We start from the raw sequence: 17,278 nt of genomic DNA, 5'->3' as shown, positions 1-17,278 counted from the left end.
TGCCCGAACAGACGCCGAAGCATGTTGTCAACCTGCGAACAAGAAGTGTGATTTTTGCCACCATCTTCTTTCCGCTCAGGTGGGGGCCCAGTCACACAGGCATGCGAACTGTACCAGGTCTCATGTGCCATGTCTTGATTCGGGCATAAAATCTTCAAGTCTTTCTGGCAGTGAATTCCTGGAAATTCACCAAAGCCCCACCCCCAGGAAGTGGACTGTGCTGTGTCACCTGTAGATCCTGGGAACCAGGCAGGTGCAAGGTGTGGCCCAGAAAGTGAGGGGGGAAAAATCTCTCCCCCACCCTTGACAGTCAGAAAAGGTCTCACTTGGGAAAGGCAGGAGAGGTCAGACTTCGCGTAGCAGGCCGCTGTCGGAACTCTGCCTTAGAGATGGAAAAGGAGCAATGAACACGTTGTGTGTGAGCAGAGGCTGAGGTAAGCATGTTAACCTGGCTGGACTTCACAGGACTGCCGCCTCTTTCTTTACAGTGAGGAAACAGGCCTAGAGAAGATAAATGGCTTACCTAAGGCCCAGTGAGGGGCCAAGTCTAACAGCTCCCCTTTGCCCTGCCCACATAGGAATGGCCTGAAATGAAGAAGGCTTTCGGCCTGAGCTGCAAGAGTTGTCAGTACAGGCAGAGACAAGCTACAGAGAGGACTGTCCCACCACCTGTGGCGGGGGGAAGTGACTCAGGTCATGGTCTCCACGCACTCGGTGAGGACGGACTTGTTAGACCTCCTGTGACTGTACTCTGACCAGTGACCAGCCCCAGCCCTTTCATTAAGAGAAAGGCTGTGTTTCCATCAAGCATCCCTATATGGATGGGCCCTGCCTAGCGGACTTCATGAATCCAAAGTGGCGTGGGGGGGTGGGTGGGGGCGGGGCTGAGCATGACACACTCAGCATGGAGCCAACAAGCTCCCTTCACATACTAAGAACTGTCTCTACTTCTCCACATTTTTTTTTCTTTTTTGAGACAAAGTTTCTTTGTATAGCCTTGACTATCCTCACTTTGTAGACCAGGCTGGCCTCGAACTCAGAGCACCTGTCTCAGTCTCTGCCTCCGGAGTGCTGGGTATGCGCCACCATGCCTGGGCTCTACTTCCCCCTGTTAAAAGGATTGCTTGATGTGTGTTCAGCCTGTGCCTGGTGTTGTGGCATCCAGTTTTCCCTTCTTGTCACTGTGGGTAATTGTGGATGAGAAGGTTGAGGAAAGATGGCCCAAGAAGCTTGGCTGACACTTGGTGGCGTGCCACTCTCTGTTGCTCTGGGCTTTAGTTTTACAAAACACTTGGAACTACAAAGTCTAGGGATCTGGGACATAGTGACAAGACACAGTCCTTAAGCCCAAACATACAGATGGCCATTTTTATCATGTGCCTCATGGGACGGCACATGCTCACTTAACCAAGGGCTTAACAGGGGTAATCTCACTATATAATCCTCGACTTCCCCTTTAACATTCAGTTCCTGGTAGAAAGAGGGCATTGGGGGTGGGGGTGGGTGTAGGGGTGGGGGTAGGGGATCATGAAAAAATAATGCATAAGACTTAACAGGGAGCCATTCTGTGGCTACCTAAGAAATAAACAGTCACATTTTCCCCTCATAAGCAAAAATAATGTACAAGACTTAACATGGGATCGCTGTGGGCACCTGAGGGATAAGCAGTTGCAGTTTTAGCTCGTGGCCAGGCTAGCAGCTGCAGGAAGGCGATAAGAACACAGCGAATGGGGCTGGGAGCAGAGGAGAGCATATGGCCAAGGCTTGGGAAGGAGAACTGAAAAAGGAAGACAGAAGGGAGGGGAGGGGAGGGGAGGGGGAAGGAGGGGGGCTCCTCCTCTGCTTCCAGCCTTCTGCCCCCTCCTCCTCCTGCACCGTCTATGAATTGCCAAGACCCAACTAAGTGCAACCACCGCTGGGCTGCGTCAGTCTGAGGTGGCTCAGCTGGCATCGCTGTCACTGCTAACAGCCGTGACCGCCTGGGACTGTCCAGCCTGCCCTTATGTCTCCCCAGGAAAACGCCTGTGACCACTTCCACTGGCCAACACTATGGGGTTTGAGAAGCCAATGGGTCTTGCCACTGAGGCCCTAGTGAGCTGGCAGGCTGTTCTCATCAGTGTCTTTTTACCCCTAAATTTCCCACCACAGAAAAAACAACCATATAACCCATAACCGTGTCAGTTTCTCAGTCTGCCTAACGGGCCCCAGGAGTGCTCTGTGTCACAGCTCCAGGACAGCAGTCTTAACAGGGTAGGTACAGAGTTGTGATATATTTCAGCATGTGAGAAAAATGTCTTGAGAAAGATTTTTTTTTTATCATTTGTACAAAACAACATAATTTAGGCTGGGTGAGGGCATGCATAGAAAAGCTACAGCTTGTAAAACTCGAATCTGGTACATTAGTGCCAAGGGCAGACCTCCAGGCCACCCACCGAGCACAGTCCCACAGCTGGCGGCGGCTGGCTCAGTGAGGGGCAGGAGGACGTCAGACTCCAGAAAATGTAAACAGTGTATTGTCAGCATAATTTACTACAGGTCTCTGCAGTGTATATAAAACGTCTTTGTGCCGCGGCTTACAAATAGTTTTCTCCGTTTAAAAAAAAAAAAGAAAAGAAACAAACCAACGGCTCTCTACTTCATGCAGTCTTCTCATCCCAGCTCTCTCTCCATCAATGAACGCAGAGAAACCATTGTTCGAAACGAATATAAAAACTTGCTACGGAACACCCGGATGAGGGAGGGTGTAGTCAGATAGTGTTCTGGGACGTGCCTAGCACAGTGGATATTCTTGTAAGTGTGACACTGGAGAGGACAGATGTCAGCAGTCTCTGTTCAGTCCTTTTCTCTGAACTCTGAAAACCAAAGCCCCAGCAGACCATGTGCAGTGAGGCCTTCCGGCCGCTGGAGGGCAGCATCACCATTTATCTAACAACACATGTCCATAGAACCAGCCACAGAGGTCCTGAGGGTTTTTTGTTTTTTTTTGTTTTTTCATCGAAAGCTAAATTCAACCTTTGATTGCACCCCCCCATCCCCGCAGAAAATACATGCAAAAAGCAGTTGTTAAAATACTGACTTCGGCTTCTTTGCTCCTCGCAAACGTCCTGTTTGCGGTTGCATCACATCTTTAACTGCAGCATTCGGTTTCCGCTGCCACAGAACAGATCTGAAATCCTAATCCAGGCCAGCCCTCTGGCATCTTTCCATTGAGAGGCAGAGTCAATCTTCCTGAGTTGACTCAGCCTAAAAATCAGGAGTCAGCAATTACCCACCAAGAGCCCACACCCATGAAATGAAGGAACAGAACAAAAGACATTCTTCCTTCGTGACTGAGCCGATTTGGTCCCTCTGATGTGTGGATGCAGCAGGAATGAGAACCAGCAGGGTGGGCACCAGAGGGATTAAGGTGGCGCTGTCTGGAGGACCAGAAGGAAAGAGAAAGGCTGCGTCTTGAGTCCCCTGCTCTGCCACCCAGCACACGGCCCACACCCGGAAGACCCCTTGAGAGGATCTGTCCTGAGGCCTCTGTTTTTCTGTTTATTCCCAGGACCAAGCTTTGAAGAAACCGCTCATTAGATTTACTTCCACAATCTTGGGTGGTGGCTTTCTCCAAGGGGGGAATCTTGGGATTCGGGATGCAAATTCCCAAGAAGAGGGTATGGCCGTTGAGAGGTGGGGAGGAAAAGCCTTCACAAGATCTCCGGAGTGAGCGAAGGGCAAAAGAAGTATTAGCAATTGATGAGGCTCCAGGGCAGCCAAGCATCTGGCCTAGCAGGGTGGAGGCAGTGGATTTTGGATTTGTGGGCTGAAAACTAAAAGCCACCAGTACAACCTTAACACACACACACACACACACACACACACACACACACACACGCATACACACAGTCACACAGGAACACAAGCACAAACGCACGCACTCCGACAAACACCGGTTCTCAGTTGTCTGTTGAGACTAGGGGGCATAAGAAGGATTGCCAAGGGCTGCGCCTGGTCCTCTCAGGACAATATCCCCACAGCAGCGAGATTCTGGGAGAGCCTGTGGTGAGTAAGGAAGAAGCCCTCGTCATCTCTGAAGAAAGGCTCACCGGAGGACGAGAGAGGTAAGTATTCCTCCAGCCTCTCCCACATCAGGCTCTCAGCCCCTCCACTCCCCAAGCCCAGCACCCTCCACTTTGGCCACAGTGCTCCACTCAGGGCAACCACTTCCAAGTTCACTGGACATGTTCCCTTGATAATTTGGCAAAGCAAAGCACCTACAGAGGAAAGCTGCCTGCGCGGGGTTATCAGTCAAGACACCGAGCTTGCCGAAGTCAAGCCAACAAGCAGCATCTTTCCTCCCTCCCTGGTCACTGCCTCTGATCAATACAAAGGTGGGTAGGGTATGCTTAGGGCAACCCTAGAAACTGGGTGCCAACCGGGGCCCCTGACCCATCCTCCAACTTGGCTTGTTTTTTTGTTTTGTTTTGTTTTGTTTTTGGCAAGGATGGGATTGAAGCCTCTTCCGTCTCCCTGGCGGATGGGCTGGCTGGACACCATCTACTAATGGGGTTCTGCTGGGTTTTCCTTTGCACATGTGCAGTTCCTTTGAAGTGAAATTCAATGCTTTCATCTTGACTATAAAGTGGTTCCAACAACTCCGGCTGAGGGAAACGATAAGATACAAATTGGGCCCACGCTACACATATTTTTCAAGTCTTGCTAAGAAAGTTTAAAAAAAAAATGTTTGGGTGTATTTTTGATCCACGGGTGGCATTTTCAAATGTGCAAAAAACAAAAAATGTCTTGGAAGAGATTCCTTGCTACTACGAAGCTGTCTTGCTCTTGCTTATCAGTTGTGAGAGAAACAACTCTACAACATTATGGGATCCAAACGGAAAGGACCAAAGGGGCTTAAAAGAGTACGTTACACGGAACAGGAAACCCCGTAGCACCGATCTGAGGACACGAGATAGATTGGCGAGTAGATGCGGCACCTGGAGCTACGCACTACTACGTTACCAAACCAAAAACTAGAAACCTAGGACGTTGGGATCACGACACCTGGATGCGAATGGTTTAACCAGGCCTGCCGCCTGAGGCAGTCGCCTCCATGACTGGGAGCTTCCAACACGTTCCAGGTCCGACTGGTTCCTGCAGAGAAACTGCAGAGTTCGGGTGCTATCGCCTGTCCAATCACACAGCACGAAGCAACAAGGAAAAGCCCACGGGGCCCCCCTGACCCGACCCTGCCACGGGCAACGTCTGCTGGGGGGCCAGCCTCCTTAGTCTATGGCTCCCGGGTGGATGCTGAGCACAGGGGGCTCCAGGCAAGTCGGAGAGTAGTTGAGGTGCGGTTCCTTGATCCACAACAGAGGCACCCCGTTCTTCCCCTCCGAGTTCTTGCTGGAGTTCCGGCTTTTGAAGCGCACTAGCAGAATGGTGATGATGAGGATGCCAAAGATGGGGAAAGGGTAGAAGAAGACGAAGTAGAACAGGGCATCGTTGGAGCAGATGAGCGACTGCAGGGTGGAACCTGGAAAGCAGGAAGGAACCGTGAGGGCAGAGCCTGGACCCTGCTCCAGGGAGCTCACCTGCGCTGACGATGCTACCCCATGCACCCTCCTGGCCCCTCCCCCTGCGTGGGAGTGGGGCGTGGGGAGTGGGGGAAGGCCAGGGACTGGGAGACTTTTCCCTGGGTCTTTTCTCACAACACCCCACGTATTCACGAGGCTCAAAGGAAGCATGCGTGCTTCCATTTCCACTGAGATCTGTTATGACTGCTGGGACAGCCATACACTAAAGTTGAGTGTGTTGACCATGAACTTGTCTAGGGTGGTAACGACGCTGACTCCCGTTCACTCTTACCCTCCTGTGTGGTAGGAGGGTACCTCACATGTCCTTCTGTGTCTATTCTACTGTAGACTTCCATCTCGGGGAGTCTAGCACAGTCCCTGGCCGCCTGCTTCAGGGAGCAGCTGTACTAGAGAGGGAGCTTGCTTACCATTATCAATTCTCACGCCACTGTGAACCACTGACAAGGTCCAGTGTCTGTGGCTCCACAGGGTGGCCCTACAGCTGGGTACGAAAGGGAATGAAACCAGGAGCCCTGACACCAGGCCAGGGCTGCTCAGTGATGTATTAGCCTTTGGCAAAAACCTGACCGCTCAGTGATCCCGATGCTCACGAAGCTTAATAATTACAGGTGTCCACAGAGGGCCGGTCCAGTGTGGCCTCAACTCTGTTTCTTTCATTCCTGATGCTGGGTGCACATTCAACTCAGGCTTTCTCTATTTTCCCTCCCATGGTACAGTTGTGTACACCATCAGAATTATTAAGAAAAGCCAGCACACATTTTATACTTACGGTCTGCAAATGTATACATATCAAACTGCTGCTGGTCAACCACTTTCAACCCGCAAAAATTTCCGTTTCACTTAACATGATGTTGAGAGGAGGTGATAGGGGCAAAGAGAGAGCTGAGCAGCCCCCACCTCAAATCAAGATGGTGAGGTAGAACATTTTGATTGAAAAGAGGCTGAACGCTTGAGATTTCTTCAGTTTCCGCATTCTAAGCCAACTCTACTAGTACAAACACCATTTTGGAGCCTGATCTACTCTACCTTTTGACAAACGGTCAATCAGAAAAGCATTTCCTCCAGTCTTTGTTCAGACTGAAAGTCCCTCACAGGGTGGAAACCATGTTCGGGGCCATTCTGAGGCCACAAGCAGCTTTCGTTGCCTACAAACTCCCCAGATCGATCCTTCTAGGCTGGACCCACTAACTGGGCAAAATCTCCTGCAGCTACTTCTATCTCGGCCTCTGAAATAAGTAACCAGAAACATGAGGGAAAGCATGGTTGACGGGCTTTACTTTCCTTCTCCTTCCCGTGAGTCTGGAAACATTTGCTAACTCACTAGAGACAGACTTAGCATTCTAATGCTTAAGAAAGAAACATCCAGCAAGACACTCGCACAATGAAATCTTACTGAAACAGACTTGAGTATAGGTCCAGTTGATCATAAAAGCCATATGTTTTGTCATCTCTTTAATTCCTAACCTTGTTCTTTGCATGGGTAACTGGGGGGTCAGCTATGTGGGCCGGTGTATCAAATTCTACCACATCTCAACCCCTACTAACAAATGCCCATCACAGTTAGGAAGAAGGCTTATTACCCACAACCAAGCTCTGAATTGACTTTATAGACACCTCAGAAACAACAGTGACACCCCTCTTCTGTAAGTGGGGAAACTCACTTGTGTCCAGAACCCGGATGCCGATGGGGGCAGATTCCTCTTCTGTTAGCCGGTACCATTCCTTCTGGGGGCTTGGCAGCCACTCTTCCACATGGCAGGAGTAGTTGCCTGTGTCGTGGGGGCTCGCCTCAAGCACTGTGAGCCGGTACAGCAGGGGCGAGAGTCTCTGGAAGCGCAGCCTGCCCTCCCAAGGGCTGCCTTCAGGACCAAAGACGGCGTCAGGTCCCACGCTCAGCAGGACTGTCCTCTCTGTAGGATCCTCACCATCCTCACCATCCTCCTCTTCGGACATCTCCTCCTCCTCCTGTTCTTCACTGCCAAGGCTGCCTCTTTTCCCTCCACCTTTAGTCCTCAGGGAATACCAGGCCACAGCAAAGCGGGAGTCCTGGCTTGATCGAGAAAGGATGCTGCAGTCCAGTTGGAAAGCTGCCTTCTCAGACACGGTAGCATTGGGGACCACTGTGTCCACCTGGAGGGCAGCATCTGGGGAGCGACAAGGAACAGAGAAGGGAGAAGGAGCTGGTTGATTTCCTTAGAACAAACAAAACAGGCCGGAAAAGTGGCTTAGCAGTTCAGAGCTTGCCACATGGGACTGACAGCCTGAGTTCAAGCTGCCCCCAGTAAGGCAGATGCCCCGGGCTCATAGGAGACAGGGAGGTCCTGGAGAGAGGGCTCCACGGTTAAGAACACTTGTTGCTGTTGCAGAGGATGGGGCCCAATTTCCAGCACCTAATTAGTGGCCTACAACCATCCTTAACTCCAGTTCTGGGAGATCCAATACCTTTTGCTCATCTCTATGGTTACCAGGCATGCATGTGGTACACATACACACACACACACACACACACACACACATACACACACACACACACACACACACTGCTCATATACATAAAATAAAATTTAAACACACCTTTAATCCCAACACTTGGGAGCCAAAGGCAGGCAGATCTCTGTAAATTCAAGGCCAGCCTGGTCTAAGAATTCCAGGACAGCCAGGGCTACTTAGTGAGACTTTGTTTTTACCACCCCCATAAATAAATAAATAAATAAATAAATAAATAAAATGCATAAACAAACAAGAGAGGGAGGGTGGCAGGAAGGAAAGACGGAGGGTGGGTCTGGACTGTGCACAGGGTCTCAGGCTTAGGGCCCACATTGGGATCACACATGTGGCAAGATGGAACCTTGTGCCCGCTCGGCTTCCTTTCGTCAGCTGTGTAGAAATCCCCTTCAGGCTTCAAATTCCCTCGTTAAAGAAATCTGCCACTGGGGGTTTTAGGAAGACTAAACATCTATCTAACTGGCAGGGACCTAGGCTGGCTTTCCACAAATGTCTGTCTCCTCCCACTCCACGGCGGGTGGGGAGGTCCTCTAATCTGCCAAGTGGGTGGGAGCTGGGGGAAGTGTGTTCAGCCTCCATGCTCCACACTTCACTTCCAGGGACAGGCAGGCTCCAGGCCAGGTCTAAAACAGCAGCAGCAGCAGCAAGACAGCCAACTACACACATGGAAACCGACAACTCAAGGAGGGGACTTCTCCACCAGCAAGCACAGGAGAAGGGAACTGACGCCTCTCTCCTAAGGCAGGTGGGCAAACAGGGCACAGCACAGCTGTGGCTCTCCAATGTGCCATCAAGGACAAGAGCAACTTGGACCAGGTGTGGTGACAAGGAGAAGGACTTGCAACATTACAAGGACCCGAGAGTAAGCGTCGAGACACCCAGAAGACACAAGGCAAGGCGTTTGTGCTGGCAGGTTGCAAGCTCAGTTCCATCCATGTCCTTAAGGGATGGTTGACTTTTTGCTCTGATAAGGATCAATGGTGCTGTGATGTTGCAAGAGACACGGGATTCTGCTCATCTCAGCCTTAATTATATGTTAAATGTAACAATAATTACACCCAGTAATTATATGCATTTACACACTTTAGAAACAGCAACAGAGACAAGAGGAACAAAAGGCCATATGAGAAAGACATTAGTGCCAATGAAATTATTGGACGTGAGAGTGGAGGCTAGAGGCTAGAGGCACTTGCTGCTTTCTGCTTAAACCTGCCCACTGAAAATCCACCTGCATGGTTTCTGAACACACGGCTACTGTCTCAAGGTTTCTTTGCTATTAACCACCTGTTCGGATCTAAATGCATGCTTCAAAAAGAAAATGTTCTTATGACCTAGAATAATTATTGCTGGCTCCTTTTATTCCCCCCTGTGTAGCCTTGGCTGTCCTGGACTCGCTGTGTAGACCAGGCTGGCTTTGAACTCACAGCAATCTGTCTGCCTCTGCCTCCCTGAGTGCTGGGATTAAAGGCGTGCACCACCATGCCCTGCTTACTTGCCAGTTTTAATTCTAATAAAAAAAAAATCTAATCACCTGAGCACAAAGACAGATGCATAATTTTCCACTCATAGGGAAAACAAGTTGAGAGAGTTTAGAATACAAATATACAATATCAATGTTCATATACATAACTGCAAATAATTTCTTTTTTAAGAGAGTATATTTTTAAAAGATTTATTTATTTATTTTATGTACACGGATGCTCTATTTGCATGTATACCTGCACACCAGAAGAGGGCAACAGGTCACATTATAGAAGGTTGTGAGCCACCATGTAGTTGCCGTGAATTGAACTCAGGACCTCTGGAAGAGCAGTTAGTGCTCTAAAGCTCTGGAGCCATCTCTCCAGCCTGCAAATAATTTCTTAAATAGACTAATTATATTCAGGACCATGACAGTTAATCTTTACTCTTGACTGTATTTCGAATCACTTTTGAGCGTGTCTGTGAGGGAATTTCCAGAGAAGAAAAGGGAAGGGAAGACCCACCTACGGGAAATGTGGGCAGCACCACACTCTGGGCTGGTGCCCGGGACTGACAAAAGGCAGAAAAGGAGAAAAGCCACTAAGTACCAGCGTTCGCATCTCTCTGCTTCCTAACGGGATGCAACGTGACCAGCTGCCTCACACTCCTGCCTCCATGCCTTCCTCACGATGGGCTGTCTCTGTCAAATAAACCCTTCCAGCCTTCTGTTGCTTCTTGTCAGGTATTTGGTCACCATGACGAGATTAGTGCCTAAATACAAGCATCCAAAGTAATTTTTAACACACCAAAGGCTAGGGGGTCTTACCAGGTCGCATGACTGTGACGGCGGTCTGCCCAGCTGTGTCCTCAGCCCGTTTATACCACACGCCGCTGGGGCTGGGCAGCCACTCCTCCACGCGGCAGCTGTAGGTCCCGCTGTCCTGCACGGCCACGTTCTGGATGAAGAGCCTGTACACACCAGAAGACGGGCTCTCCATGTGCAGCCGCCCCTTCAGGTTGTTTTTGGCAGCCTGTTCGCCATAGTGGAAGGTGGCATCTCTGCTCAGGTGGGCCACTACCTCCCGCTCTGGGTGGTTGGGCTTCCACACGAACCACTCCACCATGAGCTGGGAAGCCATGCTGGTCCGGTTCAGGACCACGCACTCCAGCTGGATCTGCCGGGTCTCCAGGATGGACAGGTTGCCCTGGGCTTGGCTGAGCTTCAGGCGGCTGTCTGAACAGGGAGGAAAGAACACTGTGACATGACAGCGAGCAGCAGCACACAGCGCCACTGAGAGGGTGGCTGAGCAGGGGCCCTTGGGGCACAGGAGAGCGTCCCCCTGAGTGGCCGTGTGCGAGCCCAGCGTTCAGCAACAGCTGTCTCTGGTTCAGAGCCCTCAAGGATCCAGATGTTTGAGGGAGGACACACATGAGCAATAAAAAACTAATGAAGTCTTCTTGCCAGGAGATGTACAAGAAGAGAGTTGTGTCCGTGAGCGCTGGGAAGACAGATGACGGAGGAACAACTGACGGAGGAGGAGAAGCCGCCCGGGAGTCATCAGATTGGCAGGTGACTGGGGTTTATGTGGGGTTTAAGGGTCCTAGGATTAGAGTAGCTCAGATTCTGCCCAGCATAGTGCTTACAGCTTAAAAATAAATTAGTCTCTCTGTGTCAGTTGTTGGGGATCCAGCTAGTTGAAGAAAACTGCTGCCTTAATAATTTACCATATTAATTAATATAGAAAGAGTAATTCTTTATTCAACCAATGAAGACTAGAGAGCAAAGTGTGTGGTTGATGCAAGGGGCAGGCAAGAGCAGAGTGACAGCCCGTCTTCCAACAGGGGCACACCTGAGGTTGAACATGCTAGGCACGTCCTATGATCCTGAAGTGGCACCGTGGTGCTTTGAATGAGAACGTCCCTCACAGGCTCACGTATTTGAATACTGGCTTCCCAGCTGGTAACACTGTTTGAGAAGGAAGGGTTGGGTGGTGCGTCCTTGCTGGAGGGGGCGTGGCACTGGGGCTGGGTTCTGAGGTTTCAAAAGCCTACACCGTTCCCAGTCTCCCACCACCCCATCTCTCTCTTCTCTCCCTGCCTCCCTCCCTTTACGGGCCCCTTCTCTGCCTGGGGTTTGTGGATTAGATGTAAACTCTCTGGCTACTGCTCCAGACCCTGCCTGCCTGCCTACAGCATGCTCCCTGCCAGGATTCACCCTCTGAACCGGTAAGCAAGGTCAAATGCTTTCCTTCATAAGCTGCCTTGGTCATGGCCATCTGTTCACAGGAATAGAACAGTAAGTACGACACTCACCAACCCTTTTAAAACTGTGGTGTGAGCCACGGTTTTCACTCCGTTGCCCAGGCTAGCCTTGAGCTTCTGTAGCCTGGCAGGCCATGAACTTGTGATCATCCTGCCTCAGCTGTCTGAGGACCTAGGGCTACAGGCCCACACCACTAGGCTTGGGCTAGGAGTAAACTTTCAAGCTGACCACATGATAGCTGGACTATGCGGAGCCAGGAGCACCAGCAAGGAAAACCCAGTATGATACGCATAGACACTGGGCCTCCCAATGGCATCCTGTCAGGGTGGAGAGAGAGCAGTGTAACATCAGCCAAGAGGAGATGGTCCTGACGAGGCTGGGAGAGCCAAACACCCACAAAAGAGGGTTCCCTCCGCAGAAGAAATGTCACGAGCCATGGCTCTTGCTGACTGCATGCCTGCAACTTCATAGGGGGCCCCGGGGAACCTCTCAAGACCAGTAGATGCCAGCAGCCATAACTGCAAACACACAAAGGAGCCTTGGGAACAGCACCCCGAGTGACTTGTGAGGAGAGGGAAGGCCAACACACTCACTGTCTCTACACTTGAGTGCTGCCTGCGTGTTTCATAGTGCATAGAAGATCAGTGTTACAAATGAAAGGCTAAACACCACACTGACGGGGAAAATGACTTTTCAACAGTTTGGCCAACATGTGCCTCAGTTAACTCTGGCCCGGTCTCTCTATCTCTGGCTACCGTGCTTTCATTCTGGATCCCCACCCCCTGCCTGCAAAGGCTCAGTAATGTGTGATTTCATCAGGAAAAAGGGAAGGGGACAAGGACTAGAAAACAGAGATAAAGATGCAAACCATAAAATCAACTGAAAAAGCAAAGGCCGTCCTAACCAGCGTGCTGTGAGTTCTCTGTGCTAAGGTTCACTGCAGGGCGGACGTCACTGTGCTTGTGGACAGGGGTCCTTACGGCCCTTTTGCATTGTCTCACTTAGCTCCCCTGCAGCCTCAGATGGGGAAACCCCTCCAACATATTTAGGACCCAGGAAGAGCTTCCTGGCATCAAACCGAAGAAGGAAAGGCAAAAGACTGGAGACCTTGGGAGACGAGATGAGAAAAGCGAGAACAGCAGTATCCTGAGGGAGACAAACTGGGGGCTGGGGGTGGGGATGGGGGAGAAGGTGGGGAGAGGGGTTCAGAGGCGGAACAAGCAAGAGAGCACCGTGGGCCAGACAGCAGCCCTCAGCTCCCAGAAACACAGGCTGTAACCTCAACTACTTGAGAGGCTGAGGCAAGGAGATCTCAAGGTCAAGGCCTGCCTGGATTGTGTGGCCAGTTTGCGAGCAGCCTGGGTAATTTAAAGGTTCATAATGTGGCCCAGCAGGCTGGCAGGACCCAGGTCATGGTGACGGCCACAGGAAGCACCTGAGATGGACTTCTTGCTTTGTGCGCCAGTGGAACCGTTAGCGGAAAATGTCCTAGAACACAGGACATCTTCGGAGAAAGGGAGGGGATGGTGTCCTTGCCTCTAGCATGTGCCAGGCCACGTCTGGACTTCTATCCCAGGTCCCATTGCTTTGCTGGTGAAGAAACGAAATCCCTGTATTCATTCAGGCAGCTTCATCTAGTGGGAGAGACAGGCAGCAAATATGCCTATATCCGTGTGTGTGTGTGTGTGTGTGTGTGTGTGTGTGTGTGTGTGTGTGTGTGTGTATTTGAATATACAAATAGCTTATGGTAGCTGATAAGTGGACTGTAAGTTTAAACATGAAAAAGTGCCTCATAATTATTTACATATGAATAAGCAAATGGACATAATGCCAGGGCGCACTCTGTATTCCGAAGGCAATGGGAAGAGGAGCTAGTGACAGGCGCATTTTAAGTCTAAATGACGTAGGAATGTCTCTCAGAGGAAGATGGAGATAAATGAGAATCTTTGGCTGGCATGTCTGATGCTGAAATAGGCAGCACACAGGCGCTGTGTTGTCCAAAGAAAGCCAGCGCGAATTCCTTCAGCAGCCAGTACTAAGGATGCCACGCCAGTGGCTGACGACATAAAGACACAACTATGACCATACAGTGCTTATAACGCACTGCAGAAGACATGCAGACAATCCCCACACCGTGCTTACAAGAAATTCTCCCCATAAGGATATGGAATAAATGAGGGTAGACTTCCGGGAAGTGGTGCTGAGTGAAGTCTTGGTGATGGGACGGAGACAGGAGAAGTGGTAGGAGGGGGCTCATTCCAGGTACAGGGGGCCACATAAGCTGTGCTCCTGGCCTGTGCTCCTGGCCCTGGAGGAAGCACAGATGGCTACAATACACACAGGACAGATGACGGAAGATGGGCAGAGAGGGCACTGAAGGCCACGCTGCAGGAGGAAGTCAGAAACCATGTCAGCTTAACCAAGAGCAGCAGGCCCGAGGGGGTGGGGTGGGTAGCCTTTCCACACTAGGAATGAAATAACCAGCTTTGCCGTGTGTTGTTCTGGGGGCTGGAGTGACAGGGCGAGAGCTAGCCAGGGCTGCCGAGAGTAGATGTGAGGCTTGCAGGACGAATAAACGAATAGGCTTATAGTCCTAGATGCTACCTGCCTATCTGCGTGTTGGAGAGCTCAGCTGGCCTCAGTATCTCATTGAAGAAGCCACCAGGAGAGGACGCTCCTGAGACCCAACAGCATTAGGACCACAGCGAGTCCAGTAAAAGGCCTGCAGGGCACCCGAATTGACAGTCTGTGTACCTGAACCACACCCAGGGTGTCTCTGCGGCAGGCTCAGTGTGTGTGTGGCAGTGGGAAGGGCACAGAGCAGGAAACCCATAGGTCCACGATGGCCACACCTTCCATTCCTTACCTGGCTGTTTCACAGTGACCTCTGTGCGCCCAGAAACCTCCTCGGCCAGCTTGTACCAGGCGTAGTTGGGACTCAGCAGCCACTCCTCCACGTGGCAGTAGTAGCTGCCACTGTCGCTGACCTCAGCCCGCTGCACGGTGAGGCTGAACAGGCCCCCTGACACATGCCTCTCGAACTGCAGCCGGCCCCGCAGGCCCTCCTCCTCGGCATAGGTGCCGTACTCGAAGGCTGAGCTGTGCGTGGTTTTCAGAATGAGCTTGCCGTCCGCATCCGAGGGCTTGTGCACGTACCACAGCACCGCAAAGTGCGAGTTTGGGCTGGTCTGGGACTTGACGGAGCAGTTCAGCTGAATTGGCCGGTTTTCCACCAGCGTGAGGGTTCTCTTTGACTTGCTCACCTGCAGCTTTGTCACTGTGAAGGGAAGAGGGCAACTTAGAAGAAGGCACAACACACAGCCTGGGCCCGTCCCGAGCGCACTTCTAGGCTGGGAGACTGGTTCTGGCCAGTAGGGAACGTACTAAGAGTGAGCATCCTTCAAAACCTCACCCAACGTTAGCTGCCCATCCACTGGCCGCCTGTCACAGCCAGGGACCTGTCCACTGTCCATTCTCCCTGTGCCACTACTCATGCCCAGCCAAGACTCCAATCTCCCCCTAGCTTGATCTTGCTTAGCAAAGTTTAATGACTCCCAACTGCCCGTAGAAGCTAAAGGAAACCATTCATTTGGCCAGCACAAATCCCCCTCAGAACCTGGCCCTTGCCCAACCATCTTGACTCATCTCCTAGGATTCACCCCCAGCCAGCCCCTCCCCACCCCCTTTACCCTAAGCCCTGGCCTCTGCTCTGCTGTTCCGTCTTCTCTGCCACCTCCTTGCCAGGCCCTTCTTTGCACTCTGTCTCTTGATCCTTCCTGTCCCCCAGTCTTCCCTTGGTGCCTCTAATACCCAGGCTGCCCCCCCCCCCAATCTTTCCCCTAGATCTCGAGCTCTCAGGAACACAGATGAAGCTTTTCCATTCAGTCAGCTATTTCCTGTCACCTCCTGTTCAGCTAGGCTGTTGCAGGCTGAGGACACCCTGAGAGCGGGCCAGCCCTAACCTTGCAGTGCTCACTACTTCTGTACCCCCAGAGCCTTGCACAGTGCCTAAGCCTTGGAAAGCAAAGAGGCCTCCCTTGGTGCTTGCTGGGACACTGAAGATGTGGCAGCAGGCAGCTATGGGAGGCCATCGCAGATCCTGAAGCAATGAGGACATCAACGGACACAGCAGAGCCAGGACCAGCCTCGCTTCCCTTACTACCGTGGCCCAGAAGCTATATGGATGGCCAACTGCACACAGTAACAACAGGGATGGCCAACTCCAGATGCTGCTCTGTTTGATAATGGAGCCAATGGTCCCCTTAAAGGTGCCAAAAAGCCACACTCTAGTAAATGTATCATCTTAGGATGATAACTGGGGAATCTTCTCTACTGCTATTACATCGCCTCTGCTTTGCCCTACCAACCTGCTTCTACCTATCAAAAACATAAAATAAAATAAAGAAGTGTGAAGGCAGCTCTCTTACTGAACACTGAAAGCAGCGGCCCCTCCCACTCCTCTCTCCACACATTAATTCTGGGCCACTTTGCCAGCTGAGGAGCACCCAGGTTATGGTACAGGAACCACGGAGAAGGAACAGCCAGGGCTTCTGCCAACTGGCTGGGCGCATCCCCAGGCCCTGAGGGGAAGCCAGGTGTGGAACTGGGCTCCTGGTGGTGACCCTGGGATTGTGACCAGCCAGTTGGCCTGCCTCCTTACAGGGCTGAGTCCTATGCGTAAGGAAGGAGAGCTTTGGACAGCGATACACTGCACCCCTGTGTACCCAGTGACACACCGGCAGACGTTCAAACGTTCAGGGTGGATTTAAAGCTTTGGTGAGAAGGCATTAGCGGGGTCCCACACCCAGTGCCATACTACAGAAACACCTGTCTCTGAGGACCTATTTCGTGTTGCTGAGGCAGACTGTCTTCTCATGAAGGACCTTTATTTTTTATATATTTTAAAATTTTTTTCCTTTTTTTACATATACATTTATATTATTACACATATATACAATAAACTACCTACAGCAAGAGAAGCCATGAAACAATCAGGAATTATATATAAATGTTACATTCATAGTGTTTTGGCTATTTGTATTTGGCAACTTGGAAGAAACATCTTTCCTATCTTGGTGCATCTAAAATTCTCAATGTAAATCAGTAATGTATCGTATCTCGTCATTATCAACTAAAAACATCTATCTAGACCCAAAAACATCGTGGCGAACACATCAAGGCAGGCCAATGGCTCCATGCTCTAGTTTCATCTAGTTGGGCCAGTTTTCTACTTTCTCCTTTTTTCTTCGAACAGCAAGTCCTCCACAGCACACTGGGAATCCTAGAGACTAGATTGGCGTTAGCCTGCCGGTCCGCTTTTCCGACGGACTCCTGAGAGGCCTGAAACAACCTGTTTCCTTTTCATCCCTTTCCAACCCAATTCACCACATGCAAATGGCATCTCAATCAGTGCAGACGGCACCACCTGAATTATCTGGTGCTTGGCCAAATGAACTGGGTTGTTCTGTGTAGA

General features: G+C 51.0%; 1 protein-coding gene across 3 annotated transcripts in view; it reads right to left on the bottom strand.

The window, feature by feature from the left end:
- Positions 1-2,293: 2,293 nt before the first annotated feature.
- IGSF3 (immunoglobulin superfamily member 3) overlaps positions 2,294-17,278 on the bottom strand; it is a 95,609-nt gene continuing 80,624 nt past the window's right edge. For all 3 annotated transcript variants that reach the window (XM_084755606.1, XM_084755607.1, XM_084755608.1), the window contains 4 exons: positions 14,672-15,082; positions 10,369-10,776; positions 7,238-7,720; positions 2,294-5,515 (listed from right to left, as the gene is read on the bottom strand). In XM_084755606.1, coding sequence (XP_084611732.1) covers positions 5,265-5,515; positions 7,238-7,720; positions 10,369-10,776; positions 14,672-15,082 — 1,553 coding nt within the window. In that variant the 3' untranslated portion in view covers positions 2,294-5,264. The remainder of the gene's footprint in view (positions 5,516-7,237; positions 7,721-10,368; positions 10,777-14,671; positions 15,083-17,278) is intronic.

Source organism: Acomys minous (assembly GCF_964271855.1).
Source record: "Acomys minous genome assembly, chromosome: 14".
In the NCBI taxonomy this organism is placed as follows: domain Eukaryota; kingdom Metazoa; phylum Chordata; class Mammalia; order Rodentia; family Muridae; genus Acomys; species Acomys minous.
Note: the sequence above shows the minus strand (reverse complement) of the source record. Positions and strands in the feature narration are given on the sequence as shown.